We start from the raw sequence: 22982 nt of genomic DNA, 5'->3' as shown, positions 1-22982 counted from the left end.
TGTGGAGTAGACGATGCTGGGGCAGCCAGCGGCCGTTTACTTGAAGGTCTAGTAAGACTGCTCCCCAGCCTTCTAGTGAGGCGTCTGTTGTTATTATTAGCGGAGCTGGGGTGACCCTGAAGGTGAGACCCTGAGTGATATTGTCCCTGATCATCCACAATGTTTCAGCCTCTTTCATAGGCTGAGTGATTGGGATCTTGTTTTCGAAAGAGCCTTCTGCCTGGCGCCACTGTAAATCCAGTTGTTCTTGGAAGGTGGCACATTCGCAACCTGCAATGGAGAATTAAAGGAATGCAGGACGAGATTGACTCCAAAAGGGACTTCTAGAGCCAAACTTAAAAAGACCTTCTTTGTTGCAACCGACGAGCAGAGGTTATCATCTTTGTTTGTCTTTCCTTTGAAGGAAACGCTTTGCAGCAAGATGGGTCCAGAATAGCCCCCCAAGAACCGGGCCGACTTGGACGGGCACTTTTCTGTGTTGAGCTGGAGCACCAGGTGACGGAAGAGCTGTGTGCAAGTCCTAACAGCCTCCTCCGCTGTCTGATGAGACAGAGCTTTCACCAACCAGTCATCCAGGTAAGTCAAGACCAGGAGCTTCTGTTTCCTGAGAAATGCTGCGACAGGGGCTAGGACCTTTGTGAAAATCTGTGGAGAGGATCTGAGACCGAAAGGCAGGACCTTGAATTGAAAGTGGCTCTTGGCTACTGTGAAGTGTAAAAACTTCCTGTGGGCAGGGTGGATGGGGACATGAAAATATGAGTCCTCGAGGTCCAGGATGGCCATGTAATCTTCTGGATTGAGGAGCCACAAAATGTCCTGTAAGGAGACCATCCGAAATGAGAGCTTTATGAGATAGGTGTTTAGCTCCCTAAGGTCTAAAATTGGGCACCATTTTTCTACCGTTATTTTGAACAAGAAAGAACCGGGAATAAAATCCTTCTCCCCATTGGAATCGAGGGACCGGTTCTATCGCTCCTTTGTGAAGTAGTTGGGTTGCTTCTAGACGTAGAAGGTGTAGATGTTTGGATTCGGTGGCGTGATGGGCTTAGGATGGTGGTTGATGTTGAAACTCCAGGGTATGGCCTGACAAAACTATATTGAGAACCCACCGATCTGATGTTATTAGTTGCCAGTTGTGGAAGTACTGGGAAATCCTGCCCCCACTGGTGTTACAGGGGACAAAGGAACAGTAGGAAGAGCCAAGAAGCCGCTACTGGCGCTTAGAGGAATCCCTCCCCTGGCGACCTTGTCGTCCTTTCGATGATGGGCGAGAGAAAGAAGACTACTGCCCCTGTCATTTAGAATATTGCGGTTGGTATGATTGAGAAGGCTGCGAGTAAGTGGAATAGCGCTTCTGCTTATATCCACCTATGTAGGAGGAGAAGTCTCTACCCCTCGCTCCATGGAAAGGGACTGTCCCAGGGGGGCCGGGGTAACCGTTACGATAGTCTGACTGACAGTGGGTTTGGGAGTAAACAGAAACACCGGCTCCTTGAGTAAGGGTTTAAGTGAGGGCTTTATTGGGATGTAAGTCTTTCTTTGCAAGGCAGCTGCTCGGTCCCTGGAATGAGCTGCGGGATCAGAGGGGATGGTAGACTGCTCCAGCGTGCTGTATCCTCCCAGGGATGGCGACTGGTACGGGTGGGTTCCGGTAGGGGGACGTCTCTCTCCCTGCTCTCCTCAGCTCCAGTGCAGGAAAGAAAGGAAAACTGGATCAGGTGACTGGTAAGACCGTACACAATAGTCAGGGCCGGGGGTGAGGGGAACCAGTGACAGTGTTGCACAAAGGTTCTAGGTACAGTCCGTGAGGTAGGAGTGCTCGTGAAGGGAAGGAAGGGTTACTATACAGGGGGCTTTACAAATCTATACACGGGGTTGGTTCTTTCTTCCCACCCAGCCTGGAATACAACCCTGTACCTCTTGAAGCCACGCTCCTCCCGTGGGAACGTGGCGGGGCGAAGCGTAGGAACGTTGGCCTCCTGGCTTCAGGATCCCGGTCTCTGCTTTCTCCTCCGTCTCCTCAAGGTCTCGTCTTGCTCCGGCTCCGACTCCTGCTCCAGACTCCTCCAGGGAAACGCCGTCCGACCTCTCTCTGCGGCTTCCTCCTTTTGACGTTCCGACGCTGCAGAGGGGCGTGGTCTCTTCCTCGGGATCTGGACAGTTAAAGGGGACGTGCGTGTTGAGAGCCGCCGGCCAGCTCGACTCCGCGTCCTCCGTCCAGGTGCATTCTGGTAGCTGTTGGGACAAGGGGCAAGGTGAGAGGGGGGTGGCGGACCACCAGTCCGAGGTTGCAGTCGTGTCCTGTCCACACACCCTGTGACAGGGACCTTGCGGTATTGTAAAGTCCCAAGGGATTTAGCAGTTTCCGTGTCCTTCTTTATATCTTGCAGCGCATCATTAATGTGCTTCCCAAAGAGCGCCTCACCTTCCAATGGAAGGTCCTGGATCTTGTTTTGAACTTCCGGCCGGAACCAAGTGGCACTAAGCCAGCCTTGGCGTCGAAGGACTGCTGCCCCTGCAAGGGAACGGAAGGCTATAGTGGCAATATCCATTGCGCAGCCAATGATTTCCGAAGATGTTCTCTCTCCCTCCTGGAGGATCTTCTTGGCTTCCACTTTAGCTTCATCCGGCAGTTGGTCTAGATAAGCAGACAGATCACACCACATCTGGCGATCACACCTTCCGAGAATCGCCAATGCGTTGACTGCTCTAAAAAGGAGGCTCGACATGGAAGAGAATCTCTTCCCAGCATTATCCAGCCGTCTGCCCTCTTTATCCGGTGGTGTGGTGAGAGGGGCCGCTGGATTTTTAGACTTCCTCTGGGCCGCTTAGGCTGGCTGACAAGACAAGCGGGGCTATCTTCAGGGGCCTTGTACTTGGCTATCTTCAGGGGCCTTGTACTTCTTTTCCAGACGAGGAAGCACAGGTATGACTGTGGCAGGCGACTTCATATTCTTCATCCCCTCACCCCAGACGTGACCCACGATAGGGATAGAGCGTACTGACTTCCTGTATGGTTTTTCAAAGTCATATAAGAAGGATTGCGACTGCACTGATGGAATGGGCATATTGAAACGCTTAGAAGCTCTCTCCATTAGATTGTGAAAGCCTCCAATATCTGCAGGAGGGGAATCCGCGGTTCTGGAACAGGAGAGGCAGGATCAGGAATGATGTAATCATCCCATTCCCTGTCAGGATCCGGGATCGTCACTGTCCCTTGGTCATCATCGGATGTATCTCCTGGACAGTAATCATTGTTTGCTGCAGTTCAGGTAACTCCGGTAACGAAGTTTGAAGAGGAAGCTGAGTTGTAACCAGAAGAGCCAGTGGAGTTGGAGGCACTTGCACTGTTTCCTGGACAAGAGCCTGTTTTGGAAATCTCCTCCTGTAATCAGATAGCATGAACTGCAAGTCCATAATGAGGGCAGATGGCATACAGACCATATCTTGTTGATATTGAGACCTCAATTGTGGCTCGTATTATTGCTGCTCCATGTACTACTCGTCAGAGTCAGTCTTGATATTTAACATGCAGCTGAGATGGGCCAACGGCAGCACCATAAGGACCGTCATCGTCCTCAGAAATATCCTCCTCTAAAAGGAGAGCTGGAGGCAGGGGTGTCACTTTCCTGGAAGAAGTCATTTCTGGTGTAATGCGACGTCTCCGTATAGAAAATGCCACATGTTTTATTGTCGACGAGGTCGTCAATGGAGCCATCGACGAAAATGTTTGAACCGTCGACGAGGAAAGGGCCGACGTCGACAGGACCGTTGTCAAGACCGTCATCATAATCAAGTTGGAAGCTGTTGTCGTCGGCGTCCCCGTCAATGTGGTTGCCGTCAACACCATCACCGTCGTCATACTCGTCGACAACAGAGTGAATTGCACATCTGCGCATGGCGTTGTCGTTGAAGCCGGTGGAGATGAGGAAACTCCTGTCGACAAGCCCGTCGATGGAGTCAAAGTAGACGCCGGTAAAGTTTTTGAAGCCATCGTCGACGGTATTGATGTCGTCGTCGACGAGCGAACTTTTCTCTCAGCTTTTTCATCAGGTGGGACAGAAGCTGTTTTTTTTTAAAGTTTAGCCTTCTAAGAATGAGGAGTAGAAGCAGAAGACACATAGGCTGTTTTCTCCGCAGGGGCCACTTTTGGAGCAAGTCCTTCCCTCTCCTTTACACCTCAAAGAGGAGGTTTGATGGGATTACGCCTGTCAGACCTATTAGAGGTCTTTTGTAAGGCTTTTAAAGGGGGGTCTGAAGAAGTAGAAGGTTGAAGACCTACCCTGTTTTTGTGATCTTCTCGATGAAGTAGCTGATGAAGCGTCGTCACTGTCACTGGAGGCAGGATCTTTCCGTGACTTTAGTTTTTGAAGCCAAGTGAATAGACGTCCCTCACGGTCCTGCAAGGTCTTGGTGGAGAAGGTCCGACAGATCTTCCAGTCAGTAACTTTGTGGTCAGGGTACAAACAAATACAGTCTTTATGTTTGTCCTCCACATAAAGTCTCTTTTTGGAGCTGGTGGCACAAGCCTTGAAAAGAGCCTTCTTCTCCTTGTCTGACATGTTGAATTTGAAGTGAAAACGTAGGAATAAATTGAAGAAAACTGAGCAGAGCTCAGTGGAGACTCCCTTGCACAATGTGCGGTAGAAAATCCAAGACTCTGAGGCTCTCTCAGGAAGGCTCTATGGGGTGAGGCTGTTCTGATTGGCTATTCATTTAATTTGGTCTCTTTTACAAAAAGAGGTTGATATGCTACAAAATGAGAAGAGGCCTATATTACTATGGTATTTTTTATTTACCAGGGACTCCCATCTCAACAACGCGGAATGATACAAGCAATGGATATCTATGAAAGTTCTAATACTGGAGTAGTTGACTTTACACTACAAACACAAACTTACCTTCAAAATGAACAAGAATACCTTCTGCCAAGTGAAATAATGCCTGTATGACTTCATAGTCTACACTGATTGTTTTGCCCAGCCTGCAGTTGGAGCAAAACATCAATACTGCGCCGCTTGTGCAGTGGTAAAGGGTAAAATGAGAGATGGATAATTCAAAACTCTAAAAATGTTCATGCAGTCACTAGATGATTGCACGGCACGGCTGGCTGAACTGAAAGCTCTAATTCTGGCACTAGAGAATATGGATCCGGAATTCGAAACACACTTATAGTGTATGAATCATATTATTGTATTCAGTCTTATGAGTACTTACATTATTGGAGCCATCATGGATTCAGAGACTCAAAGGGTAATACTATACACAAGTTGCTTGGGGCAAAGTGGCAAATCTCGTGCCAACGGGTAGGAATCAATGTTGCAGGATATTCATTAGCTGATAAAGCTTCAAAGGAAGCCATGCAAACTGCTGTCATAGCTACAGTGACTTGTTCCAGCACGAGGACAGATGAAGACATCATGACGGCCATCACAGCTTCGCTCTGTGGCACCCACTTACCAAAATATTTTCCAGCAAAATACTCCTACCTACTAAGTGCGCAAAACATTCAGTTTGTTCGTCGCCCTGAAGTGGGAGATAGAGTAATACCAAATTCAGACCGCAGGCCCGAATAATTCATGGCAGCACATGAGGGTCTCACATCAGCTCATGCAGGGGTAGCAGCTACAATGCTATTGGTGGCCAGGTCTATACAAACAGACTAAGGACTATGTCTATGTCCCTAAATGTGATATTTGGCAACAAATAAACATTTCTACCACAGAATGACTACCTCAGATACCTCTACTAATATCAAACCAGCATATGACCTGCATTTATCTGGGAACACTGTGGGCCATTACACAGTGATGGCTCATATAAATACATTCTGTTGGCAGTGGATTCCTGTTCTCAATTCCTCTGGGTATGGTCACAGCGTTTGGCTGAAACTTGAACTGGTATAAAGGACTTTATCGGGACATATGCAGAATCCTCATTCCATCCGGTCCAGGGCCCAGTGTTTGCCTCTAAGGCTTACCGGGATACCATGAGTACCGTGGGTGTGGCTGTGCACTATTCCTCGCCCTATCATCCTGAGGGAAATGTGATTGTGGATAGGAAAACTGTGACTTAAAGCAGTCTTTAATACCTAGGGTATTAGGTTTAGGTCGTAGCTGGCTCTAGAACCTGTATGGGGTAGACAGCTTTAAATAATCTGCCAAGAAGATCCTTGGGTAGTCAGGCTTCCTATGAGGTCCTGTTCAGGGTCAAGATATTCCAGACCTTTACAATCTAAGTACAGTGGCACCGGAAACGCCTTTTGATATCAGTACAGGAACTGAAAAATGTGACAAGCAAATAGACAAGCTCCAGCAACATTCTGCCACTACAGAGGGGAAGGCTCAATCATCAACTCCAGACTGGATTACAGAGGTCAGGGATCTGGTTCGAGAGAACACTGTGGACAAAAAGGAGTTTGTCCCATCTTACAGAGCGCAGGTACCACTAACCTCCCTCAACATTTTGGAGCGATAAGGTCTGCGTTTGGTAGCACCTTCCAGACTAACTTCAGAGTAATTCCATCTTACATACACAGCCTGGTTTCCAGCAAGTTTGAAGGCTTCCCACTTGTCCTGCTTCTCATTGTCGAGATCCTGGTTCTATATTTGCTGCCCTGCAATGAATGTTCTGCAAAGTGGTCAAATGACAATAGCACTCCCTCATGTGCTACTGTGTCATGAAAATATGATGCAGTATTTTGGCACATCCTTAATTCTGGAGCTGAACGACAAATGGTCTTTGTCCTTTGAATCTGCATGGGTGGTTAATGTGTAAATATCTTTTTAAGTTATGTTTTTACTGTGCTATGTGACTCCATTGGTCACTGCAGTTTCCAAGACAAACTCTTTCCCTTGTGAGAGTTTGAAGTGGAATGTTTACTGTTGAAGCATAATGTGGAAGGCAGTTATCTGGGAGATCTGTCACAGACTGTGCCTGTAGTTTCTTCTGAGCAACAAACTTTGTATTATTACTACTTCACTGTGTGGATATTTTTCTTGGAGACCAATGACCTCACATTGGGGACGAGGATGGATGCTGCACATCAGTGTCATTATCTCCATTATGATAGGCAGGAGAAATGTGTCTTCATATCACCTCCCTATTGAGATGCCAGAAATCAGCCCAAAGACAAATTTCCCCAGAGGCCTCAGAAGCTACAATAACTGGTGCCACTGATGAACACCACCAAGTATTTCACCACACTTTACTTGCTGTTTGCCTATCATCAGGTCCAATTGAGTGAAGATTCGAAAAAAGTAACTGCCTTTATTGCACCACTCAGTTGTATAGGCTCTGTTCTGCAGCGTCTGTGTTTCAGAGGCTCATGACCACTTTGTTGAAGGGGATGGTGGGGGTGAAATTCTTTCAGGATAATGTGTTAATTTTCAGTGGCATTCTGCATGATCATGTCAACAGGGTCAAAGAAATGTTTCGCATATTCATGCAAAAGGATAACTTTCAAGATTAACAAGTGTATATTTGGGCAACTCACACAACGCATTTGAGACATGTTATCTCTAACGAAGGTGTTAAACCCAAGTATGAACTCATCAGCACAATATCTGAGCTGCCCCAGCCTTCCAACAAAAAAGAGGTACAAACATGTCTTGGAATAGTGGTGGTTTATTTCAGATTCGTGGCCAATCATGCGAGTAGCAATGTAGCCATTAGGAGTCTTCTAAAAAAAGATGTCCAAAATGCTGGGATGGTAGAGTGCCAAAGGAATTTAAGGTTCTAAAAGTTACTCTTTCATACTCACAGTTTTGTCCCACGGTTGCCTTGCATAATACTTACGGACGCTAGTGAAAGGACGTTTCGTGCGGATTTGAAGCAGGAGCAAGAGGTCACCATAGTAATGTCGACTCAGCCAGGTCCTGAATCTTTCTTGGCGATTTCAATCTCCACTGGTCTAATCCAAATGACCAAGCGGTTATTTGTCTTAAAGGCTTTTTGAAGGATCATGATCTTAAGCAGCACTGTGACCAACCAACACACAACAAAGGTGAAACTTTAGACCTCATTATCTCGAAAGGGCAGTCCATCACACTGGAATCCATTACCCCTTGCGATTGGTCAGATCACCACTGCATTCTCTTCTATATCAACATGGAGGTGAAGTTGAGGAAGGCTCATCCACCGAAATCTAAGATTTGGAAAAGGGATTTCAGATCATTAAACCCAGTTGAATTAGCTGCCAACTGTAAAACTGCCCTCTCCTCCCAAACCGACTTGGGTGAGGATCACTTACTCACCGATACTTACAACTCGGCCATCTCTAACATCTTGGATGACATTGCACCACTTCAACTAAAAAATACCTCAACAAAAAAATCCAAACCATGGTACAACCACAATCTAAAGACGAACGACGCAACCTTAGGGCAGCTGAACGAGCCTGGAAGTCAAATCCCTCCCTGGAACACTTTTCCTTAGAGATGTCAGGAGTATTTACAACAAGCAAATCAAGTGCGCTAAGGCAGATTACTTCAGACTACAACTTGATCAAGCCGCTAATCGCCCCATGAAACTCTTTGAACTGGTCAAACAACAATCAACTGGTGATCCAAATCACTCTGTCTCCAATGTCACCCCACCGCCTGGTGATGAATTTTCTGCTTTCTTCATTGAGAAATCAAGACTCATCTCCAGTGAACTTGCCTCCAAGAAGACTCTACTGCCAGTTCCTGGGTCGGCACCACCTCTTGTCATAGAAAACCCAATCTCACAAGCCTGATCATCAAGAATAAGGCCTCATGGAGCACCTTTACCCCATTCAGTGAAAAAGACATCAACAGGATTCTTCAGAACATCAATCCATCCAACCACTTCAATGACCCATTGCCCCCAGCCATTTTCAAAGACATCAAGAATGCTCTCATCCCCACTTGGACAAGGATAGTAAACGCTTCGCTATCCCAAGGCACGATCCCAGACTGTCTAAAAGCAGCGCAGGCATCACCCATTCTAAATAAAACAACCGCAGAGAAATCTGACCTCAATAATTTCCGCCCCATATCAAACATCCCCACTCTAGCTAAACTACTCAAAAAATGTGTACAATCCCAACTTTGTGCTCACATGGAGAATTTCCAACTCCTTAACCAACATCAATCAGGCCTTTCGGATGGGGCACAACACAAAATCGGCAAATGTTATGGACGACATATTAAATATACTCGATCAAAAGGACTCCTGCCTCCTTATCCTCCTTGATCTTTCCTCCGCATTCGACGCGGTTAATCATGACAACCTCCTTTCCACTCTGAAGAACAGGATGCGATTCTCGGGTCTGGTGCTACAATGGTTCTCCTCCTTCCTCCACCACAGAACACAAAGAGTTAAGGCAAACCACTCCCTCTCCCTGCCCTCTCCAGTACTCATGGGTGTCCCCCAAGGGTTCGCCCTCTCTCCCATCCTTTTCAACCTCTTTTTGGAACCTCTTGCTAATTCTCTAAATGACAAGAACATTCCCTTCCATATGCACGCTGACGACACACAACTTTACCTGAAACTCTCATCCTTGGATAACATCATTTCACTCAACTCTACCTTAACGTCTACTCAAAACTGGTTAACAGAGAACCTCCTCCTGCTCAACACTGAATTCCTTCTCATCTCTCCTCCGAACCACCCCTTCAAGCTAGACCTTTGGTTGACTCACCTCACTGCTTTTAATTGTACCCCTCTCATCATACTCTGCCAAATCCCTCGGAATCACTTTGGACAAGCACCTAAATATGAAAAATCATATCAGCAACCTATGTAAGTGAGCTAATCACTTGATGAGAACACTCAGAAATATCAAACCCTTCCTTCCACAAAATGACTTCAAACAAGTGGTCCAAGCACTGGTTTTACCAAGGCTAGAATATGGCAGCGCTACACTCTGTGGCCTTCCCAAGTACACCCTGGCTCCACTGAGGTCAGCACTGAACGTTGCGGCCAGACTAGTTACTGGTACCAAATGAAAAGAGCACATTTCCCTAGTCCTAAAGTCTCTTAAATGATTGCCCTACGAAGCCCGAATCCAGTTAAGGATAATCGTTCTAGCACACAAAGCCCTGCACAACACCCCCAGGTACCTAGCACAAATGCTTGAATTATCATGTGGCGAGAGAGCTTCAAGAAGCGCTAACAACTTCCTCCTGAAACCACGTATCATGAATAAAAAGAGAACTTGTTGTCGAGCATTCTCAGGAGCTGCACCAAACATCTGGAACTCTCTTCCACCGGATTTGGCAGAATAACATCAACAACTGCTTTCAAACTTGAAGCCAAAAGATTCCTAATGAACAAATTCTTACCTTCATTTGGTCGATGTCATTCGTGTGCAACCACTGATCCTACAACAGGTGTTGATTGACTCTACATCCTTTTTACCATCCTGTGTTTTTGCTCTCTGCTCCTCTTGGATGTAAGGTTTGCCCTCCTTAGCAGGCTGTTATTTACCTGTTTATTTAATTACTCGCGGTGTAACACAGGTCTGTGTTGTTTATTGTGACTATATCAGGTTGGTATCCTTATCTGATATCGTTATTGGAGCTGTATTCTCCCTCTCTTCTCGTTGTGTATCATCTGTATGCGTTTTTTGTGACTACAACTGTTTGGCATTCTTACTTGATATCGCTACTGGAGTAGTACTCTCCCGGTCATCCTTTTGTAAAGCGCTCTGATATCCCTCAGGATCTGGTTTGCACTATATAAAACTTTATAAAATAAATTAAAAAAAATTAAAAAAATAAGCCTTTACAGGAGGTCTTTGAAAAGAACGGTCTTGACTGTATTTCATCTAGGATCTGAAAGTGGCGCTTTAGGATTTTCAGTTTGCTCTTTTTTTACCTGCCCAGTATTGACAACAAGGTTGCAGATTGCTTGTCTAGGTTGGCAGTGGATTATGGATCTAAGGATGATATAGGAAGGTGGGGAAAGAGGATGAAGTTAAAGGATGTAATGTCACAATTGGTTCTGTAACAGAATGAATGGAAAAGGTTGAAATTTTGAAATGCATGCGTCAACTTGTATTGTCTGGATACAACAGCTGGAATTGAGAATTTGCGGGATATGTGAAGATATGTGATGAATTGATGGTAAATAATGGCATTCTGATGAGAGAGCAAATTGGTACCACCACAGGGAATCAGAGAATGTCTAGTAACAAACTAGGATGTTTACTGTTAAAGTGGAGACGGTGAAAGGCTGTTATCTGGGAGACCTGACAGAGACTGTGGCTGTTTTTTTTTCTTAGTAATAAACTTTATTTTATAACCACTAAGCTGTGTGGATATTCTTCTTGGAGACTAATTAACTCACAGTATGGTTATATTGCATACAGCCTGTGTTCCGCTGTTTGCAGTGCAGTTTGCGTATGCAGTGTATATGTTACAGGCAAAGTGTGAAATCCCGGTATTGTATAGAATGCCTAGGTAATATATAGAATGCCTGATGGTTTTCGGCAAACTAGGAAATATAAGTTTTTTGTGAAAATGTTACATACTTTTCCTAGGCATTCTATACAATTCCTAGGCATTATACAGAATGACCAGTACCATTTACGCAAAGTGTTAAAAGGGCACAAGAATAGAAGCCTTTATTAATGAATACTCATTTGAAACTGAAAGAACAAAACTACGAAATAAAGCACAGGATATTCTTACCAGAAAACAATGAAAGCAGAACTGAGATTAAAGTACTTGTTACACTAAGAAAGGCCGGAGTAACACGTGGAATTGTACTCACTTTTATTCTTCACACAAAAACACCTTATATTTTGGCACTTTGATCTTGTACATACATTTCACGACTTAAAGTAGAATGCGAAAGGAATACTGTTACCGGTAAAACACAAAGCAGAATGCGAACAGAATATTCTTACCGGTAAAACACAAAGCAGAACTGGTATGACCTACTTGTTGCAGCACAAAAACACCTTCTATTTTGGAACATTGATCTTGTACATACATTTCACGACTGAAAGAAGAATGCAAACAGAATATTGTTACCAGTTAAACACAAAGCAGAACTGGCATGACCTACTTGTTGCAGAAGGGAAGGCTAGAGTAACATTTTAAATTGCACTTAATTTTCTTTTTCACACAAAGGCACCTCATACTTTGGCATTTCGTCTAGCACATACACCAGACGAATCCTTGGCTGCTTCCTGTGGACCGATATCTCTGGGATTAGGTGTATTATATACTTTGCTGGCAGACAATCCGGCAAAGTATACAATGCCTACGCAATGTATAAAATATCAATCATTTCATACTTGGACGTTCGATTTTCAGGCATTCTATACATTACCTAGCCATTCTAAAGAATGCCGGATTTCACACATTGCAGGGCGGGAATAAAATAGCGGGATTAGGCGTATTATATACTTTGCCGGCAGACAATCCGGCAAAGTATACAATGCCTAGGCAATGTATAAAATATTAATCATTTCATACTTTGACGTTCGATTTTCAGGCATTCTATACTAGAATGCGGGATTTCACACTTTGACTGTAACATATATATGCCTCTGAATGCAACTGGTCCAATCTACAGAAGTGAAACTGTTGATGGGTCCGTTAAGAATCCATCTGCACAGATGCCCTGTGCGATTGCCATAGTTACAAAATGCATATTATGAGGTGGATGCCTCTGCTCTATATTTTCGGATCCTTGCTCGTCCTCTGTGGAAACAACACTGGCTGTCACACCTTCTGCTGATGGGGTTGGGTATAACCATGACTTTCTTTGGAACTTGTGACTGGGGTTCCAAAGAAAACCTCGTCTGTGGGCCAGGGAACAACATTGTTTCGTCTAACTCTCAGAACATTGAAGCATTCTTGCAGTTTCAAGAAGGCTACATTTTTAATTCAGGTATTTTGGGGAGCAAAATTGCTTGCTTTACAGTGATAAATGGCACATTTTTAAATTGCCTTTTATATATGCAATTTCTCATCCCTTCGGCTTTATTATTAAAAAGGAATGTTATTTTTATGACTTTTTTAAACATTTTATGTGCAAATTAAGCATTGTTTGTTGTATATCTTTAGGTTTAATTTGAAGCTTTTTAGTTACCTTACAGGCAAGGAGTGGGTGTTGTGTGGTTACATAGGCCCCGGGCACAAACACTTCTATTTTACATGCTCATGTTTAAAGTTGAAATCTTTTTTAAACAATGACATAACACACATAAGCTTGCGTGTATCATGTGCTAAAAATCTCAGAAATGGTTTTGCTTAGTTACTCTTCTACATAGGCACATTATCAGGTCTTAAAACATTCTGTATAAGAACTTAGTCCACGGTGCAAAATGTTGCTGTTTGTTGTCAGTTTGGCGACAGCTCTAGATTAATACATAAACTGTGGCAGCCTTTGTTTGGACAGAGGAGCATTTCAATGGATTGTCGATGGTCCCCAATGCCTGAATTCCAGCCCAGCTGAATTTCAAACACCATTCTGGGAAGGAAGATGGGCTGTTGCAAGACTGGCTACCCGATGACACATACCCGCAGGTAAATAGGGAGTTAGACTACTCGAAGGGATTCTGGCAGATTAGCACATCCTATGCTTATTAGGAAAGGAAGTACTAGGTAGGACTACACTATAATGGGGTGTTTGTTTCCCAGTGGAGGACACATAGGGAGGGGGATGTGCTTTACGGCTAGGCCTGGGCGGAAAATTCCGCTCGCGGAATTTGGGTAATTTCGCGTTCCGCGGAGAACATGAAATTGCCCAAATTCGTGAAATGTTTTGCTTATTCGCGTTCTCAAAGTGCGTGTTCTCGAGATATTTCCCCACGAGCACGCCAACAGCGATTGCAAACAGGAAAAAAACATCGCGAACAAGCAATTCCGCACGTTCGCGTAATTTCGGCAGAGAATTTTTACCGTTTCAGGGAGATTTGCGTGACGCAATTATGCAAATTCCGCCCACCCCTACTTATGGCTAGAGCGGTCAACCTCGGAGTCTCGGCAAGGACGCTCAATATCCTGTGATTTTGGGCAAATCACTTAATCTTCCCGTGCCTAACAAAAATGAATGTGTCCTTCTGTAACGAAACTCGTGCTCATGTAAAGTGCTCTGATACCCGATGTCTCGGGTCTAGTTTGCGCTATAAAAAACTCTTTAAAAAAAAAATACTTTCGATGGCCACACGACTAATGACCCCCTTTTTTCTTAAAGTGTGTAGAGACAATTTTAGGAGAAGCATCCTAAAAAGGAAAGTGAAAGAAGAGACAAATCAAGTACGGTGTGCAAGAGAAAAAGACAAGACTTGTAGACACAACAATAAAATTAAACTGAGGCTTCTTTAATGAATTTTGGGGAAATAACACATTTAATTGTAGAACAATACATCCAGGCCAAAAACACAGTGCTCCTACTAGGATATAGAAAAAACATAGATTTGGAGGGGAGCATCAAGACAACATCAAGCCGACCACGGAACCAAACCATGCATGAAAGATACCAAAGGATATAGGCAAGGAATTCATACAACGGCCTGTCATAAAAAACGGGAAAGGAATCTTTGTAAAACAATGCAACATAAAAAACATGAAAGGTCTTTTGACACTCTGTCTTGGTGATGGTCCTGATCAAGTTAGCCATAGGGGATGAAATGTTACATAACTTTCCAATATGTACTGCTAAAATTAATTCTATACTTAACTCCTCAGACTTGACAATCTTGAATTAATCTTTTCGCATCAACTTGTTCTTTTCATTGCAGCCTATTAAGATTACATTTTTGTGTGTTTTTCTCAATGTATGCACCCACAGCTTCACTAATCTTTAACTGCGTTGTTACACTTCTTGGACTGCGCCGTTGTTATATACGAGGACTATGTTTAAATAGTCTCTCTATTCACTCATGGTTTTCATTGAGATTTATAAATTCTGATCTTTCATTCATTTTTTCCTGTGTGGGTATGGACTTATTTATGTAGATAAATACAAGTCATTAAATAAAGTTTGGCTTAACTTTTGCCGCTTTGATTTTCCCCGAGTGATCTCACCGTTTCTCTGTTTATGTTACCTTGGTTCTAAGGGTAATTGGATTTACCACGTTTAGGGTTACTGACTACAACATTTACACAGTGCCGGTGAACAATCCAAGCCTAGATTGGTGAAACAACTTGGAATATTTCTCTTTCTTTGTCCAGGTTGTACTTGAAGCCCAGTACTAGTAAATATGAGTAGCACAGAAAAATGAGTTTGCTTGCAAGAGCTGTGAATCCACCTAATGTATGCAAGAGATCAAAAACAAGGTGGCTACAACAGAAGGCCCATTTGTGGCCTGCTTCTTCAAAATCACAAACCTCAGGAACTTAAGTCTAACTAATGCACATCTGCCTGTTGTAACCAATTCTGTACAAAATACTCGGGGTTGGAATCATGCAGTTGTTTGGTAGGATCAGTTCTCATCAGCCCCATTCCCTTCCTAAAATGTACCCTGATGCTTCAGAGTGACCTCTCACAGAATCAAAGAGCCCCTTTGGAGTGTATTCAACAGCCTGGCTCTTCCAGCCTACAGTCGGTGTGTCCCACCCAACTCTCAGGCATACGGCAATATACAAATCTGTAGGGGGGGGGGGATACTGAACCTCCCCATACTCCTCCTGTCATGCTTGGGTTCTCCCAAACTGGAAAGAGGAGTCTTCTATGTACTGTACCGTTCACAGGCACACATATTCCCAGCAAATGCATACAACATACACATGCTGCACGGCGCTTTTTGGTTTCCATCCAGCACTCTCCTTCAAAACGTCTGCACAGAGAGGTGGGATAGTGAGACAAGTGTGGTAGATGCAGTCTTGGTCGACGCATCTCTTGTACCCCTTTCCTCCTATTGCCCTTCTCCACGCAAGGTTTCCAAAGATTTGGGAGGAGATGGTTGCAGTAATCTGAATAGCCCTGTTCCTGGACCAGAAGGACATGATTTCAAACTCTAATCCAATTAGCAGCAAACCAATGTTTTTATTTTACATTATTTACTACGCTACCAAGATATGCCCTTTTATCTCCGAAGGCACAGCAAGTGTTAAATCGGTCAGGGTGGAAGTTGAGAGGGTTGGGTTACAAAATCCAAGCTTATCTAATGAAGTAGCCAGCTCTATTCAAAAGCCTGGAAAACCATCCACTTAGTCCTCATAGGCATTGGAAACATTCTGAAATGTAGTGTTCAGTAAAAAACCTAGTGGCTACCTCTTGTGGCCCATTTAACATTCCAGATTTTTTAAAAGGAGGGTTTTCAAAAAGGGCAATTCGGTTTAACTTAGTCTCATAATTGAGCAGCCATTGGAACTTCCAGTGAGAGGTTGGATGATTTTTCAAAGATCACCTGTCTTGTTAAAACGTTGCTGACTATATGGGCTACCCTCTGGCAGCTGAGATCACCAACTTTAGTCTACACGCAGGCAACGGCCCAATCGTTGCACGAACCACTTCCTCACACTTCCCTACAGATATATACTTTGGACCTCTGAAGTGCACTGAAGAGCCTTTCTCCAGTGTGTCTATCCCACCCAGCTCTCAGGAATGTCGCAATCAACAAATCTGTCTGGGGGAGGGGGCATGGAGAATTCTGTATCTCCTCATGCTCCTCCAATCAGTCCTGGGTCTCCCAAAATGGAACCCAGAGTCTTCCATGTATTGTACCAGTCACAAGCACATATACACCCAGCATATCAAAACACACATGCGCTGAATAGAGCTACAAACTAACTTTAGGAGACAAAGGGTGATTTGAGCATACAACCAAAGAACTTTACACAAGTAGGCCTTAAGCCTCACTTTAGTGACACAGGTAAAAAGGTCTGTTCACGCCTACTGGTCACACAATGGCATCCTGCCACCAAGGCACTCATGCTTCTTAACTCCTGGTAAAGGCAGTAGTCCCGTATAACAACGCATTCCATGAGGCATGCCTATGTCATGGTGCCCATGCAGGATTTGTGATCGCCCATAACGAAACAAAAAAAAAAAAAGAAAGTCAGTACCAGTGATACAGACATCATTGCAGCCGAGGCACCCATGGGAAGCGGTGCACATTCATCTCCACAGGAGGGACATTTCCGTACCAACATCCAGCATCTCTGTGTAGATGGGTATGGCGGGCTATCACAAAAGCATATTTGAACCGCAGGTGCCAGGCTACATCCAAGGCGGATTCAAGCAGCATCATGGGTAGTAGCAAATGGTGTCACTTTCGTTGACAGGTGCACGGCTACAATAGGGTCTTTTGCAGATAAATTTGATAAACACTCATTTAGAGCTAGATAATACTGTTAATTGTGGCTCTCATGTATTCAAATCTGTTATGTAGTAAATAACAATCCTTGAACTACTATTAAACTTTAATTTAATGAACACTGATAACTGGATTTGGGTTTATTCATTTAGAAAGTACCCAAATAAGGGATCTCATGTACATCCTCATATGGTTTTGACTGCGAGAGAAAGGACAGGTAAAAGCAATGGCGGCTCCTCTGCTAAGGCGGGGGAGTGTTGCCCCACTGAACAAAAGGAAAAACATGATAACTACTGTTATTACCATGTTATTTATCCTATAGCTGTCAGTGGCTCTGGGTGAGGCGGGACTGGCCAGAGGAGTGGAGGAGTGTGGTGCACTACCCAATTCCGCATGAACTGTTTGGCCGACCCTGCTTTTTTATCTGCAGCCGAAACAGGTCAGGGGGTGGGTGCCTCTGTTATTCATGTGACTGCCCCTCATACTATACTGAAAGATTCATAGGGGATTCAACAAAATTTGCCACTTTTATAAACCAGTGTCAGTTACGCTTTATGTATAAGCCGGACGGTTTTCCCAATGAGCAATCAAATGTTGCGTTTCTTTTATCATATTGGGGTGGTGCAGCTGCTACCTGGTCCATTCCGTTAGCGGAAAAAGATGACACCCTGCTTTACAACTACACTGTCTTCAAGGCAGAATTAAAGAAGTTGTTTGATCATCATTCCTGCATACAAACAGTTGATACAGAGTTGCTCGATTTATGCCACGGCAGAAAGACCTTATAGTTTAACTGTTTAGTGGCTGAGTAGGGTTGGCCTGAAATAAAAGGAGTTCATTGTTTTAGAGAGGCCGCAAAAAAGAGTTAAAGGATCTGTTGGCCCAAGTTGTTAACCCTCCTGAGAACTGAGGAGAATGAATTGATCTGGTAGTAAAATTGGATCATCGTCTTTCTGAATGCCGTTGGCACAGTGGAAGGTCAGATACTAAGGTTGTGGTTTACAGAGAAAAAAGGACAGATTCAGAAAAAATAGAAGACCCTGAGCCCATGCAAATAGGAAGTACAAAAGGGCTGTTGATTGATGAAAAAAGCCAAAGATGTCGTGACTTGAAGCTTTGTTTGTATTGTGGGAACAAAGGTCATATTTTACGAGATTGTTACTTGAAAACCAAAAGAAAGGGGTGTAGGGAAACTAGCAGACCCGAGACCTGGTGAGGCAAGAGTTGTGGGCCTCCTCGTCATTCAGCCTCACAAACCCAGGTACAAATAACTTCGATGTGTTTCTATCAGCATTGTTTGGGACAGCTCAGTTGACATGGAAGGGTAGCTCAGTAAGTTTTCAGTTATTGATAGATTCAGGAGCAATTGGAAATTTTATAGATATGTCTTTTAGCGGCCAAATATGGTATAACAGTGATGGCAAAAAAAGTGGTGGACGAAGTCAAAACTTTTTCTGGGTAACGCGCTGAAGGCACTTAATTATTTTCAGAGAATAACTTACCAGTTCGTATTTTGAGAACAGAGTATATTTTCTGTGTTCCAGCTGTATATCAAAGAAACAAAAAAATACAAGCCATTTATTAGTGGCATTTCATTTGGGGATAATGAATGACTTCGAAGTTACATCAATTTACTAAGCTGCATCAACCTTATTTTACATTTATCATTTATATTTTTAGTCTGCATGAAAATGTACTTCTATATGAGGCAGAAAGGAATGCTCATTTGGTTGCAGATTTTTGAAAAACATATGTAGTGTACCTGTAAGTTTCAGTAACCAGTCAGTCTATCCAGAAGGGCAGCACTAAAGAACGTTTAGACGAAAGGGGGAACTGTTAGGTATTTCTCCCATATGTGCCTATTTTCAGATTAGTGTAGGGAAAAAGGGTAATAATATTCTTCATAACTGAATAATAATTATTTTTAATTATAGGAGAAAAGACAGGAAATTCAAAGCAACACCAAAAAGAAGCTTTACCATTCCATCCCCACTTCCAGCACGGGCAGGATTAGGCCTTTGTGAAATGTTGATGAAAGAGAAGTGCTAATGGGGGGTACGTTTATTTAGAGCATGGTTTGGGAGACATTTGAGGCCTTGGGGTGGAGGTAGTGGATTAGCTAGTAGTGGATGCGTTCACCTATGAAAATAGTTTCGCCTATCCTTGTCCGAAACGCGGACAGTGAGTGTAACCTAGCCTTTATGACTGCTTCATAGGTCTTTGGTGGCAGTGACCCAGACAGACCCGTTTGAGCTTCTGAGATATGCAAGCAAATTAAACTGCATGGAGTATTTGATAAAATAACAGGTGTACACAGTGCTCTTAGAAGGGCGGAAGCGAGGCCTGAAGCGCTATATGATAACTTAGTTGATCCAGCATGATAGTAAACAGCGAAATGTACTCACAGTTGCCATTTAGCCTATTTTCAATTGCAAAGGTGGATCTGGCGGGCTATGTAAATCTTCAGTCAGAGGGATGATGTGGACTAGGGGTTACATTTGCCGGCTAGAGCAAATAGGGTATGGGTGAATATTTCAGTGTTTTTGGTCTAATTTTTACGACTGTAAGCACTGTACATTGCATCTGTTATTTACAGTACTTAGAAGGGCAGACATGTGACATGAAATGCTGTCTATTAAAATATGCTGACGGAATGGAGGCGCCCGAGGGATTGCATTCGCGATTTGGTAATGCATCCAGAGCATGACTGAAGTAAGCAGCAGGGCAGGGGTGGGGATCAAGAGCAGTTATGCTGATGTGCAAAGACTGCTAGGCCATGGGGACATGTGCTCCACAGCACAGTTACAGGGTGAAGAAGGTTCTGTTGGGACGTAGAGAGAGAGGTGCTCTTTTTAGTGCGCTTTGGTTGGGGTGGACGCGCTCCCGTGTGAGCACTTCTTTAGACAGTGGGTGGGGGGGGGAATCAACAGTGGCATGCTCAGACTGACAATGGAGTCGATTCTGGTAGCCACGGATACTGAAGAAGAAAACACATAACAATATCAGAAAACACCTACTTGCATGCTCAAACAATCGCCTGCAAAGCCATTGAACTGCCTGCCATACTTAGGCTTTGCCAACATTCGTAAATGTGTTTTTGTAAAAGTGTACAAGGGGCCTACATTTTGAATGTAAGTCACATTGGGTAAGAGGAGTGTCCCGTTACTCACAGAGAGGTGCTCTAATGGCGGAAGTGGGCTGACTCTATGCCCCATTCTGTATTCTGATGTTGACAGAACAAAAATGTTAAGACACACAAACCAATGGTTGAAGAGATCTGTCTGAAAGACCCTATATTATGGATCGAATGTTATTAAAACCAAAAGGTGTTGGCTAACGCCAGACTAAATAAAATAGACTCAGCCATCATCAACATAATGCTTTGATAGCACGTGATTTCTTAGCTGGAGTACAAGAATTTAACTAACTCCCTTTTCCATGACCTGCCATATTTTTGGGTTGTGCCATTACAGATCCCCAATATATGTGACCTAGCAGTAACCACAAAGCCAGTAAAAACTAAAATGCGGATTTTATTAACACCTTCGCTGCGGCGGCTATTCCGCCGCAGCGCTAAGGGGGCGGGGGGCGATGGGCGCGCGGCGCGCCCATGCTGGTGACGGAACCGCTCCGTCACCAGCCTCGGTTGAGCTGTGCTCATGACGGAACGGTTCCGTCATGGCCCCGCCCGCTCAAATCAACACGCCGGCGCGAAATCAGCGCGGCGCAGGCGCGTCGGGCGGGCCATGACGGAACCGCTCCGTCATCAGCACAGCGCTACCGCGGCTGATGATGGAGCGGTTCAGTCATCAGCGTGGAAGGACTTAAACAAACGTTCTTGTTAATCTAATCCCGGTGTTGACACATATCCAGGGCCCTGCTAATATTGTTAAAAATCATCAGGAATAAATTAGCCACTTGTGAGCAATTAACATATGGTCCTTTTTTTTTTTTTTACAGTGAGAGCAAAGATTTCCCAACTGGGGATAAGCAATGTTTAGATGGGCCGTGTCTAATATAAATGATGAGGATAGAAATATTGAATTTAGCTTACAGTAGTTCACATAAATCTACAATTTGCCAATGACTCAGGGAAAACATTTAAAATATTATCAAATACTAATGAGAAATAACACCCTCGGACGGAATCGTATTATAGGATACTTAAGCACACTTTTATTCTTGAATGGGAAGAGTAGAATGAATGTGCTACCAGCTGATCAGTTGCAGATATTTGTATAAATAGCTTTGCTATGACCTCCAAAAATGATGTAAGCAACCAAATAATACCCACTGCCCTGACTCTTGCTTATGCCCAGGTATCATCTTGTTCAAAAGATTTTTGTTATTGTATATCGAGATTATATCAAAATGAGGAATACCAATGCTCATAGGGTATACTATCAAATGTACAAAACGCTTTCTATATGGTACCTAAATCTACTAAAACCTTAAATGTTGCATTTATTTTTTGGGATATTACCCACTCAAAGTAATTTAAAAAATCAAAATAAATGATTTCCCACAGGACCCTCATCAAGAGGCTCCACCACATCGTGCTTCAGGGAGGCACCCTTAAATGGATCACATTCTTCCGCATAGGACGCACATAGAAAAACCAGCTACCACCCTTCACCTCAGTCCAAGAGCATAATCTGCGGCATCCTCAAGGTGAACCCTCAGCCAGACCCTGTATAACACCTACATGACACCCCTGGCCGACATGGTCATGGCCATGGCCTCAACATCAAATCCTACACAGATAACACCTAGCTCATCCATTCGCTCGCGGAAGACACTTCCACCACTAGAACCAACTTCCGCAATGCCAAGACCATTGTCGCGGACTGGATGAGGACCAATTGCCTGAAGCTCAACATGGACAAAATGGTGCTGATTTTTGGGAACAACATCTCCCTATGGGACAACACCTAGTCGACTGTCAAACTCTGACCCACACCCTCACCGACAGACCATGTCTGCAACCTTGGCATCATCCTGGACAGCAAACTCAGCGTGAAGTGTGAGATAAAAAGGGTCTCATCCTCCTGCTTCCACACCCTCCACATGCCCCAAATGATTTTCAGTTGGATCCTCTGACAGCACCAGGAAAGCGATCACTGAAACCCTTGTCACCAGCCGTCTGAACTACCGAAATGTATTCTACGCTGGAATCACCACCCAACTCCTGAAGAGACTCCAGGCGATACAGAACACAGTGGTCAGACTCATCCTTGACCTCTGAGGGACTCGCATCACCCCCCCCCCCCCCACCTCAGGAACCTCCACTGGCTCCCTGTCCAGATAAAATGTCAATTCAAGATACTGACACACGCCTAAAAAGCCATCCATGACCAAGGACCAGCATACATTAACCAATGCCTGAATTTCTACCATCCGTCAAGACAACTGTGCTTCGCCTCTCTCGCACACACTACCCGCATCTGCTGAAGACACAGTGAAGGCCATTGCTTCTCCTACCTTGCCGCCAAAGCCTGGAATGACCTTCCCCGCCACCTTCGAACATCAACATCTCTCACAGAAGTCAGCGAGACCTCAGCACCTTGTTACCAGCAAGGGTGAGTACCCGCTCTTTATAAATATAGATTGATTGAAAACATTTGTAGAGAAAAAAAAAATAGAAAATGTTAAAACACGAATAATTTAAAAAAGTGGGCAAATGACTATCGTGAGTGAGATTATTCCAGACAAGAGAAAAAGGCAACTACCCCATTGCAGC

General features: G+C 44.1%; 1 protein-coding gene across 5 annotated transcripts in view; it reads right to left on the bottom strand.

Annotated features, from left to right (window-relative positions):
• LOC144792167 (dual specificity protein phosphatase 18-like) overlaps positions 1–22982 on the bottom strand; it is a 184038-nt gene that overhangs the window by 12015 nt on the left and 149041 nt on the right. For all 5 annotated transcript variants that reach the window (XM_078667063.1, XM_078667066.1, XM_078667065.1 and 2 more), the window contains one exon: positions 18745–18786. In XM_078667063.1, the coding sequence (XP_078523189.1) occupies positions 18745–18786 (42 nt within the window). The remainder of the gene's footprint in view (positions 1–18744; positions 18787–22982) is intronic.

The sequence above is a fragment of the Lissotriton helveticus genome, chromosome 11 (assembly GCF_964261635.1).
Source record: "Lissotriton helveticus chromosome 11, aLisHel1.1, whole genome shotgun sequence".
Classification (NCBI taxonomy): Eukaryota; Metazoa; Chordata; class Amphibia; order Caudata; family Salamandridae; genus Lissotriton; species Lissotriton helveticus.
Note: the sequence above shows the minus strand (reverse complement) of the source record. Positions and strands in the feature narration are given on the sequence as shown.